We start from the raw sequence: 12382 nt of genomic DNA on the forward strand, positions 1-12382 counted from the left end.
ATATATACATATATATATAAAACCCAACCTCACTGCCTTTGAGTCAATTCCAACTCATAGCGACCCTATAGGACAGAGTACAACTGCCCTATAGAGTTTCCAAGGAGCGCCTGGCAGATTCGAATTGCCCATCTCTTGGTTAACAGCTGCGGCACTTAACCACTACGCCACCAGGGTTTCCATATATATATGTATATATGTGTGTTTGTGTGTGTGTATGTGTGTAAATACCCAGTTAAGGGTGTGGAATAACATTCACTAAGCTGGTAACAATGGTTATCTCTGGGGCAAGGTTGAGATTGGCTGTGAAAAAGTCAAGGGGGAGGCTTTCATTTCATCTATAGTATTTGAACATTTTATAAGAAGGTTACCATTATACTACTGGGAAACTGTATGATAGATAGCACCAAAAATAATAATGATGATAATGGTTGTTACTGCTCATAAAAAAATTTTAAGGACTAACATTCTCTGATCAGCTTGGCTGTTTAAAAAATAAATTAAGCATCTATCACCATCACATCACTCTATGGAAGCTCACAGAGGGAAGAACAGGCCTGAGATATAACACCAAGTTTGCAGCTTCCTGACTCTCAGTCCTACTTCCCTTAGCAACATACAACATACACTGTGCACCATGTTCCTAAGGCTGATGAGAAGGCTAATCTACAGTGTGCCCCCTCGGGCTTCTGGGGAGGCAAAGCTATTCAGCTAGGCAAACAAAGAGTTACAAACCTGATGGATGGGAAATTATGGTCCTGGCAACCAAGAGCCATCATTTCAACTACTCTAGCCAAAATCCTCACCTCCCTACCACTGTACCCACTCAACAAAATCTCTGCTGCAACTCTACCCAGGCTGGCGAATAGCACCCAACTGGGCAGAATGGGTAACCCATAAATACAAAAGATGGCCCCAAATACATATTTTAACCAAATACTGAATGCCCAAATGTTAAAAATCAACCTTTTGCCGAAGCTGAAACTGAAGCCAAAGTTAAACATTGCCATCACAGAACAAACTTCTGTGATACAAGGATAAATTTAAAATTAAAAAAAAAAAATTCAATAGTCAAATTTTACAAATTTGACATTACATGACAGAAACAACAGCAACTACTGGACTGCTCCTATGTTACCCTACGTTTGTGATGCTAAATAGATAGCCCTGAGTTCCAGAGACAGTATCAGCCACATTAGCAGATTTTTAAAAAACCTAACTGAAAGATAATTTAAACTGTCCCTCTCAAACCAGTTGCAACTTTTATTTATTTATACATACCCTGCCTTGTTCTAGGGCCCTGGTGTGCAGGGGTTAAGAGCTCGGTTGCTAAACAAAAGGTGAGCAGTTCAAATCTACCAGTCACTCCTTAAAAACCCTATGGGGCAGCTCTATTCTGTTCTATAGGGTCGCTGTGAATTGGAATTGGCTCGATGGCAATGAGTTTGGTTTGGGTTTTGGTTGCCTTGTTCTCAAAGGGATTTGAGACAGTAACCGACATATTCTATACTTGTAAATCCCCAAGCTCATGAGGTTCTTAAGTTCAAAAAGAAGCTGACAGCTAAACAGAGGTACTTCGCATAAATGTCATCATCATCCTCCCCCAGCCCTGCCAGGTCACAGTAACTGCCACTACCTAGCAAGGAGGGAAAGAGTAGAGCAAGGCGATATTCTAAGAGTGGCAGCAGGAAGGGCAGCTACAGCTCCCTAACATACACTAAAGTCTCATGAAGACAAACCTCTCCTCTCTAGATGGTATTTGAGAATCTCACTCCTAACTTTTGCTAACCAAATCTTAAATGAATCAGATGTAGCCAGTTTTATATGTATAGACCAAGGCAATTTTAACTCTGCCAAATTCTAGACATAAGGTAATGATCAAATGATATCTTACCTGTATAATGGGAAAGGGAAGATAATTCATATTGTTGACAAAATACAGAAGGCTATAGGTATAGCCCATGAATGCTCCAGCCAGTAGGAAAAAAAGGTGATATTCATTTAAGCAGGTCTGTGCAGCAGGCCTATCTGAGCTGAAGGGAAAAAAAATTATTTTAATTCAACAGCATCAGGAATGCACATCACTGTTGAAAACTCAATATTCACTGAAGGCAAAGCTTTGACATAATCACTTAAGAAATGATCCAAATTCTAAGAGAATGGTTTGTTTTAGGTTAAGTGGGGGCAAAGGATTCACAAAACCCTTTCCCCTGACACATGTGAACTGACCTTTAGTTAACTCTCTAGCTCTGTTCCCCTGGAAATACAAGATGGGTAAGAATATCAACTATGATACTAAGTAACATTGCTTCTGGTAAAACAAAACAAAAGTCCCTGGTTGGTAAATTCCATCTGGAACACTGCATAAGCCCCTGGTTATTACTGCAGTACACCAAGCCATCGCCATTATTTCCATCTGGACAGGGAGGAACTATAAATACATATACCTGAAAATGCTCGGCTACTAACTGAAAGGTTGGTGGTTGAAAAGGTTGGTCTGGAGAGCTACTTCCGAAAGATCACAGCCATTAAAAAACCCTAGGGAGCGCAGTTCTACTCTGACATGCTATGCCTAGGAAGTTGCTGTAAGAGATACTGGATCCTGCAGGATGTGAGACTTTTAAATCAGGAAGGTCCTCACACCTCTCTGATGCGGACTTCTTGCACCTGAGTTGGGGGGGGTGGGGGAAGGGGCGGGGAGGCAAGAAGACAGCTCCCAGATGGCTATGGAACCTATGACCTATATGAACTGCTACAAGGACTCCTGATAAAGAGGAATTCCTGATGCTTCCCACCTGCCAAGCTACGGTTGTCTTGTAAATGCTGAATATCTAGTTAAACCCAAGAGGAGTCCCTGGTGGGCACTGCTATAAGCCATGACCCTATCATCTTTTGTCAGGCTTTTACTTATAAACATAAGATCTTAACTATTTGGTGAACATCAGGCTCTTCAATTCCTTTGATATTTTAACTGAGGAGCTCTATAATCCATCAAATATCTGGAGTATATAAAGCCAACATCATAATTTGGTAGCAGTCAATTTTTCACAAAGAAGGAAAGATTGTGGACCTGCCCACCTCTTTCTCCCTAAGAGGTGAGACTCCTGGTTGATTGTTTTCTGACCCTGAGTTATGCTGAAAAGAGATTAGTTTTGCTAGAGACTCTAACTGTAAAATCATCAGTAAATATATTAATTACAGACACTAATCTCTTTACCACTTATAGTTTACTTCTTCCACTGCCACCTCTGCTAAAGAGACAGAGATGTGCAAAAGAGATTTCGAGATTAAGCCAGATGACCAGGTGGGGTTTCCTGATTCACAGTAATTCTTATTCAGAGATGGCTGCTATCATTAAATGTTTAACAACAAAGAGTTTTCACTAAAGAAAACTTACCACATAAGGAAAAAAACTGCCTCCCATAGCAATAGCTAGAGGCTAAAATCAAATTGTTGTTGTTAGGTGCCGCTGAGTTGGTTATGACTCATAGCGACCCAGTGCACAACAGAATAAAACACTGCCCGATCCCGTGCCATCCGTACAATTGTTGTTATGCTTGAGCTCATTGTTGCAGCCACTGTGTCAATCCACCTTGTTGAGGGTCTTCCTCTTTTCCGCTGACCCTGTACTTTGCCAAACATGATGCCCTTCTCCAGGGACCGATCCCTCCTGACAACACGTCCAAAGTATGTAAGACACAGTCTTGCCATTCTTACTTCTAAGGAGCATTCTGGTTGCACTTCTTCCAAGACAGATTTATTTGTTCTTTTGGCAGTCCATGGTATATTCACTATTCTTCGCCAACACCACAATTCAAAGGTATCGATTCTTCTTTGGTCTTCCTTATTCACTGTCCAGCTTTCACATGCATATGATGCAACTGAAAATACCATGGCTTGGGTCAGGCGCACCTTAGTCTTCAAGATGACATCTTTGCTTTTTAACACTTTAAAGAGGTCCTTTGCAGCAGATTTACCCAATGCAATGCGTCATTTGATTTCCTGACTGCTGCTTCCATGGCTGTTGATTATTGGTCCAAGTAAAATTAAATCCTTGACAACTTCAATATTGTCTCCATTTAACATAATGTTGCTTATTGGTCCAGTTGTGAGGATTTCTGTTTTATGTTGACGTGCAATCAATACTGAAGGCTGTGGTCTCTGATCTTCATTAGCAAGTGCTTCAAGTCCTCTTCACTACCAGCAAGCAAGGTTGTGTCATCTGCATAGCACAGGTTGTTAATGGGTCTTCCCCCAGTCCTGATGCCTCATTCTTCTTCATATAGTCCGGCTTCTCAGATTATCTGCTCAGCATACAGACTGAATAGGTATGGTGAAATCAAACATTCAGGACTAATCATATAGCATTGCTCTAAAGTCAGTGGAACATAGGGACCCTAAGATTACTCCATTATGGTAATCTTTTCAGATTTCTGAAGTCAGAATATCCACGTATAATTTATATCAATGCCATGAGTTCAAGAACTGTAGAAGTTTCAATATTATGAAAGTACACTCTAGAAGGTAATTATGATTATTTAAAAATTTTTTCTTCATTCTTTTCATATTACACTTCCTTCAAACTAAATGCCACCTCCTCTAAAAAGCCATTTGTGGATTCTCTCTACTTTCTTCCTTCTACAACATCCATATGTGTCCACGTCTTAATTTCCTATTGGTCCCAGCTCTCAAGAAGCTTCTAGTCTGTGTATGAATCACTCTCATAAATCCAACAGCACTTAGCATAGTACCTGGCACATAATAAATGGTTAAAAAAAAAACCACTGAATTCGATAAACATAAAACATCAAAATGCTTGACATATGTAAGAAAACAACTTCTGCAGGAGTCTGGAAAGTAAATAATGTCCATAAAGTATTAACCTATATAGGTCACCTTTGGCTTAGTAACTAAACAAGGTTCTTTAGGAAAAAAGTGTTTGCTATTACCTCTCGGTACCTGTGCAGGGAACCACAAGAAAACTGTACTGGCCCTTGGTTATCAATGCAGCACACCAAGCCATCACCATTCCCATAGAAGCATGAACAAACGAGTGCATGACCTGCTGAGGATGAACAATCTTCCCTATCAGCGCCAGTCTGGAGCAGGGAATGCAAGGCACAACTGCAAAAAGAGCACATTATTGTGGCTTTATAATCTGCAGCCTATGAAGTTAGAGAACCTAAACTATTCCCGCTAATCCCTGCATAAATATTCCAAAGGGCAGGGAGAAATTGACAGTCAATGTAAAATGTAGGAAAGAAATAGCCTCAGTTCAAATGATTTGAAAAAAGATAGAACACGAACAGATACACTCAAAAAAAAAAAAAGAATCTAGAGAGATGAAACTTAAAGATAGCATGGTTAACATTTTTATTCCTGAAAGCACAAAGAGTGGCTATCCTGATATTCTCCTAAGTGCCCCAGAAGACAAAATCCTCGCCTCCAGCAAGTTATCTTTATTTCAGCACCTGATATTGTCAATACGTACTCCATCTGTGAAAAATAAACCATAAACTGAGTCTATATTGACAACAATGAATCCTAAAATAAATGCTTGTATAGGGATTTTTTAATACTTCTCTGATAATTCAACAAAGTTTTCTGGAAGTGAGTTGGGGGAGGTGAGTATGGGTGGGATACTGCTGCCCTTTGAAAATAGCTAACATGGCATTCCCTGACCTATCTATATAGGCATTCCTCCTTCAACATATTCAGAGTAAAGAGACCGTGGGAGGTGGAAAAATAAATGTTAAGGAAGAAGGTGCTGAACACTATGGGGAAGAGGCTGCCCTGAGGGCCTACAGACTGTGCTACTTACTATACCTGGCTGTACCAAGCCTACTCACGTCAGTAAGTCTTTTTACATATGCCTTCCCCCAGAACATCATTTTCCTTGTCTACTCAATACAACTCATCCTTCAAGACTTGGATTAAACATCATCTCCTACACAAACTTTCCACTGCCAGATAAGCATTCCTATATAATCCCACGGTATCCAATGCAGTGTTAACTGAATATGCCTGATGTTTCCTGTCTGTCTCCCCATAATTGTGATCCTCTGGGGAGGGCTGGGATCACATCATTTATCCCTTATCCCCATACAATGCACGGGACATAATAAATGCATAAGCAAGGCTTATTTAATAAAAGAATGAGCCAAAATAACTAGTCAGGCTCTAAGGATGACAGGCTGGGGAGCCCTAGCCTGGCATATCATGAATAGAAGATGATTCAGGTATGTGGAAGTGTGAAAGAACACAAGCCAATGAGGTCTGTATAGGGCTTGAATAAAAGAGACCCGCCAGCCAGCAGTGAGACATTAGGATACCAAAGGAAGAGCATATAATACCCTAGAGTGAGGATTTGATATTTTATACTATGTCTAGCAAGGAATTACTGGAGCGCTTAGATGAGGACTGAAGTTATAGTCAAAAAAAGAAGTATCAGCAAAAAGCATCTTACTGTATCACAAGACAGACTCAAGGAATCTGGAAAGGCAGGAACACAAAAGAGAGAAACTGAGAAAAGGAAAAAGCTCTAGAATTGAGCAGTTGATTTTTCTAAAGCGAAACATATAATACTCTTAAATGTTTTTGAAAATCACAGAATTATAGCTTTTTCTTATTTGAAAAAGACGTTAGAAGTCACCTGTTCTGGTATCCTACCCTGAAAAGGAATTCTTTTGATATTATACCTGCTGAATAACAACTTTAACATGAGCTGTCAACTATTAAAAGGCCTAAATATTTTTTAAAGCAGAGAAACTAGCACTCAAATATATTCTAAGGTGGGTAAGGCATTCGAAGTATATGATTCTATATACATTTTTTTTGATACAAAACACGGCCTCTGTTATATACACCCATATACAAAACACCCTTAATTAAATATATTCAGATATTTTTGAGATGGTTAACACTAAAAACTTACCTGTATAAAACTCCACATTGAAAATATTTATTATCACTATTACCACTGACAGAAGGAGGAGGTAAAAGATTACATATGAACTATATAGATCATTGAAAGAATCTGAAACACAAGACAGCCAAATTAGTCAAGTTTATTTAGTTATGTAGTCATGTTCAGTATACTGCAATAGAAAAGAGGTTTAAACCACAGCTATAATTTTAATTTTAAAAAGTATCTTTTCTTTGAGAATTTAATCATACACTGTTGACAGGTCCAATAGGACATCAACTCAAGAACTACAGTTTGAGTTATTCTGACCTGGCTCTGGGTACTTTAAAATTATACCAGAATTTCTTATAGATGACCCAGATGTTAACCTCAAACAAAATACTACCATATGCAAACACATTGCATCATGTGAAAGAGAACGGTATCACATTTAGTAAAAAAAAAAACAAGTGAAGTTTCTTTTTAAAATATAAACAATATTTCTCAGATCACATCTTAATAAACAAAATTAGCCCCTATAGCTAAAGCCAAAGTCACATTTTTGGAAATAGTATAATGCATAAAACATCCTCAAATGAGCTGAAATTTTTTTAAGTCTTGATATTTCATGATACCCCTGTGAAATACTAATACAGTCACACTTCAAAGTAGTTCAACAATCAATATTCCTTTTCAAAATCATGGCAAAGTTCAAGATTATATATATACTGTGTATTTTATATATATATATATATATCTTCTAAAAACATGAACAAGAGAAATAAAATGATGAGGGTATACGTTTGCTGAACAGACTAAGAAGTAACAATGAAACCGGTTATTTCTGAAAGTGCAACTCATTGAACAAAATTAATGAAGTGTATTTCCTAAGCATCCACAATTAAATGACTCTACCCAAGCATTATACAGAGTCAAATGAATGAGATGATTCCTGTGACTGGAGGTTAATAAAGAAAGAGCACGATTTCTCTGAAAAGACTCTGTAAGGCAAAAGTTGAAGAGAACAAATAACATTTGATGGGGAAAATGGTGTGAATCAAATCCAATCTGGAGAAAACGTGCTATTAGGATTAATAAACCCATAACCACGGAACAGCAAGTAGTTCTTATCCCAAGTGTCAATTCTGTACAATTGGGAGTGATTCTAGAATACAATATTGAGTATTCCGAGGCATTGGCTAGACAGCCACAGTCAGTCAGTGATACAGGCTCAGAAAAGATGGCTATAGAAATCCTTGCCATCCGTGCACTGATTTAGGCTTAATTTCATCTGACCTGCGGGACCCATCCAAGAAGCAATTTATATACGTCCACAAAAAACATGACTTTAATTCTTTAGCAGCAACGTATCCAACGGCCACAAGGTAAAGCTTCTACTCCTTGAAAACTAGCATTTTCTTCTGAAAAATTAAATTAAAAACATACTTGCCACTTTCCAAAGCAAGAGAATTTTTTGTTGTTATTGTCGTTGAGAGGAAGAAAAAGGGATTTCAAGAGTATTTGTGCTTCTTAGCCTTAGGCAAGACTTTCAAAGACTTGAAAACCTGTTCTGGCCACATTTACCTTTATTTTTCAATTCTAGACTGTGGCATGTGGAAAAGCACAGGCTTTGAAATCAGAGACCAATGTTCAGATCCTAGTTCACTTACTCACTGTGTTATCTGCACAGAGTATTTAACCTATCTGAGCCTCAATTTCTTCATTTATAAAGTAGGGATACCACTATTATACAGGGCTGTAGGAAGGGTAAGAGATAAAATACTTGAGGTGCTTAGCATGGTGCCGGGCGCACAGTAGATGGACAATAATTGGTAACTATTATTATTATGATTATGAAACAGCAGTTATATTTTAATGAATTTAGTCATTTTTTGTCCCCTAGGATTTTGAGAAACACTTTAGCCTGCTTCAGCCTTTTCTCTTCATCAACCTTTGTGTGTTAACACTACCTTATCTTTCCTAGTCTTTAATTCTTTCCTCCTTTTCCCTCTTATCTTTTTTCCTAATCAGCCACAATATGGAAATGGAGTATCCTTAATTTTAGACACATTTATTAAAGAGATGTGTAACACATTTTCTATCTACAATTTTTAAACGGGTGACAGAGACAGCTCTCTTTCTTAAAAAGACAAATAATTTCAATAAAGCTGTCAAAAAGAAAAGACAAAAATTAAGTCAGGGTTTCATTTATGTGGTCTTCAAATGATCTTTTGGCTCCTGTGATCATATGTGGCCTCTGTCAGGTGTGTTCATCTTCTTATATAATAAAAAGGTGGTTTATGTTATGAAAGAGTATGCCTTAATATTATCTCGAGTGAATGCTTTGGTGTGCCAATAGGAGATAATTAAAAATAAGTTATTTGAATCATACTGCAATTTTTATCTTGACAAGTAGGTCCTATAAATTTGATTACCCCAAACTGAATATCACTTACCTGACAGCCACTGTATAGGATGAAATAAATCAATACTGCTAAAGATTATAAATACTGTGGTACAAATGGGTAGAAGCAGCACTGACCAAAAAATACTTGCAACTATCCTCCAGCCTAAAACCTATAATTAAACAAAACAAAAACCCTCAGTTATCAACTCAGTTAAATTATTTCAGTTATGCAAACACTGAATTTGCAAACACGGTTATATTTAATCGCTAATATTTACACCCAGATCTTAGTGCAGGTAAAAAAACAACCCACTGACGTCGAGTCGATTCCGACTCATGGTAGCTATCTATAAACCCAAACGGTCAGTACTACTCATATTACACACCACTACCAAAACCAAAACACCCAAACCCGCTGCCGTCGAGTTGGTTCCAACTCACAGTGACCTGTGGGACCCATCCAAGAAAGGCAGGAATACCAAAGAGAGAAACTAAGTAAAAACCTCTAGAATCTAGCAGTTGATTTTCCTAAAGTGAAACATATAATACTCTTAAATGTTTCTGAAAATCACAGAATTATAGGGTTTCCAAGGAGCAGCTGGTGGATGCCAGCTGCAGACCTTTTTGTTAACAGCCTGAGCTCTTAACCACTGTGCCACCAGGGCTTCACATACCACTAGAGGATGATGTATTTACTGGTAAACTGATGCATGCATCAGTCCCGAGTCAAGTGCTACATCGAATAGCACGCTTTTGGGGGAGGATGCGATTATTTTATTTAGTTTTACAACTTGATTTTATAGTACCTTCTACTTGTCTCTTTAGCTTTGATAATGATAGTTACATTAATACTGAAAAGCTGTATAATTTTACGTTACAACCCTGGGTAGTATAAATCATTTAACGTACTCAGCTGCTAACTGAAAGGCTGGAGGTTCAAATCTACCCAGAGGCACCTCAGAAGGCCTGGCGATCTACTTCCAAGAGGTCACAGCCATTGGAAATCCTATGGAGCACAGTTCTACTCTGACACACATAGGGTCGCCATGAGTCAGAATTGACTCCATGACAATTTTTTTATATATATAATAATTGTGTTTACAATTATATGTGCTCCTTATTGGACAGCTACTGCAGCATATTCATTTTTAAATTCCCAGTGCTTATCAAACAAGAGGCACAAGATTTACGGTTGAATAAATAAATACAAGGGGAGATACTAAAGGCTTTAAAGCATGAATTTGACAGTCAGAGCTTTGTTTGGGAAGGTAAAACACTCTTGTTTGGACAGTTACTGTGAAGAAGGTGGTTGGGCGGGGGCGACAAGACCTAGAAGGAGACAAAGGAGTTTGGAGGCAGTCACCTGTAACAGTTCAAGCCAAAGATTATACAGTTGATGTCTGAAGGAGGGCAGTAGCAATGAGATAGAAAAAATGGAACAAATTCCAGCCACATTTCTGGGGTAGAATCTACAGGATTTTGTGATTGATAATATAGCCCATAAAGAATAGCGAAGAATTGAGGACCCAAAAGTTTTCAGCGTGGGATACAAGAGAGATGACAGTGCTACGGGGTTAGAAGCACTATTCCAAAAGGGATCTTCCTACTTCTCTCTGCCCTGAACAGAATGGAAACAACTTCAAGAAGGACTTCGATCCCACAGTGCATACATCTAACTTCTTGCACAGAATACCTGCCCTGTGTACCAGTCCCCAACCCCAGCCTCTGCTGAATGTGCCACCCTACCTTCTCCCCCAATTCTGGACATTCCTTTTCACTTTTTACCCCAAGTCATCAACAAGTTATTTATTTTGCACCTACCACGTACACTGCCCTGGCATAAAACTCCTCCGCACTCCTTGCTGCAATTTCCATTCAGGTCACCCCTCTCTTAGCTTCCGCTAAGGACACTCTTCCACCCAATCCAGCTTCCTCACAGAAGAGAAAACTGTTGAACATTCCCTAACAACTCCCCCTCCACCCGGTAACCAGATTCCACTCAGGGCTCCTCTCCCACTCCATAACTAGCTGCCACTCAGGACGTTCCGAGCACACGCCCTGTACCGAGAACCCACTCGGGATGCGCCCCCCCCACCTCCAAAGAAACACTCTGTAATTAACTTCCTCAGGTCCCTCTCTCCCCACGCGCCTTCCCCGTGGATCGGCCCCTCCCCCGCCCAGCGCGCACGCGCGGGCAGCGCCCGCCCTTCCAGTCCGACCCTAACAGCGGTCGAGCACGTGCCACACAGTGCGCTGTACTCACGCGCCACAGGATGTCCCGGGACCCGCCGGCACAAGGCCGACTCGCGGCCGTGGCCATGGAGATGGCGGCCCCTACCCTAGGGAGTGCAGGAGACAGAGCGCCCGCCCGCCACCGCGGTTCAAAGGGAGGTAGGCCCCAGGAGGGCCCCGATGGGGCTGTCTCAAACGCTGCCTGCGCGAAGCCCGGCCCAGGCCCCAACCCATCCCTCCGAGGCTTCTTCTGGACAGGCTCAACGGGCCAGAACCGTTCTACAGATACATCTCCGAGATGGGGCTTTGACTTCAGGACCGGCCTTCTGGGATTTAGAAGGTCTCTCCGAAGCAGGGCCCAGCGGGGCGCCAGAAACAGGGGGCGGCGCTGCATGCTGGGAACTGTAGTCTCGTTGGCCCTCAGAGAACGAGTTGGAAGAGCGCTGCATTCTGGGACACGGAGTTCCCAAGTACAGAATGCTGGGAGTCGACGTCTTCCCGAGGTGCCTTTTGGCATGCTGGGAATTGTAGTCTTTTAAAAAGCCGGTAACAAGCACAGTATTACTTGATGGAAGGAGTCCTAGGTGATGTAGTTGTTAAGCGATCATCTGCTAAGGAAAGCTTGGCTGTTGGAGGCTACCAGCTTCTCTGCAGGAGAATGATGTGCCAGTCTGCTTCGGTAAAGACAGCCTAGCCTTGGAAACCCTGTGGGGCAGTTCTGCTCTGTCCTATAGAGTCACAGGAGCCATGATGGCTCAATGGTTAAGTGTTCAGCTGCTAACCAAAAGATCGGCAGTTCAAATCCACCAGCCACTCCTTGGAGACCTATAGGGCAGTTC

The 12382-nt window shown here is 40.5% G+C and overlaps 1 protein-coding gene across 4 annotated transcripts in view; it reads right to left on the reverse strand.

Annotated features, from left to right (window-relative positions):
• Positions 1–11940, reverse strand: part of NDC1 (NDC1 transmembrane nucleoporin) — a 54770-nt gene extending 42830 nt beyond the window's left edge. Inside the window, exons 1-5 of one of the 4 annotated variants that reach the window (XM_049879305.1) lie at positions 11575–11940; positions 9361–9481; positions 6935–7036; positions 4950–5124; positions 1895–2033 (exon numbers count right to left, since the gene is read on the reverse strand). In XM_049879305.1, the coding sequence (XP_049735262.1) occupies positions 1895–2033; positions 4950–5124; positions 6935–7036; positions 9361–9481; positions 11575–11937 (900 nt within the window). In that variant the 5' untranslated portion in view covers positions 11938–11940. Of the gene's footprint in view, positions 1–1894; positions 2034–4949; positions 5125–6934; positions 7037–9360; positions 9482–11132; positions 11432–11574 lie in introns of those variants that run through there. The other 3 variants (XM_049879308.1, XM_049879304.1, XM_049879307.1) reach the window with 3 other exon arrangements.
• Between the last annotated feature and the right edge of the window lie 442 nt (positions 11941–12382).

Source organism: Elephas maximus, chromosome 3 (genome assembly GCF_024166365.1).
Source record: "Elephas maximus indicus isolate mEleMax1 chromosome 3, mEleMax1 primary haplotype, whole genome shotgun sequence".
In the NCBI taxonomy this organism is placed as follows: domain Eukaryota; kingdom Metazoa; phylum Chordata; class Mammalia; order Proboscidea; family Elephantidae; genus Elephas; species Elephas maximus.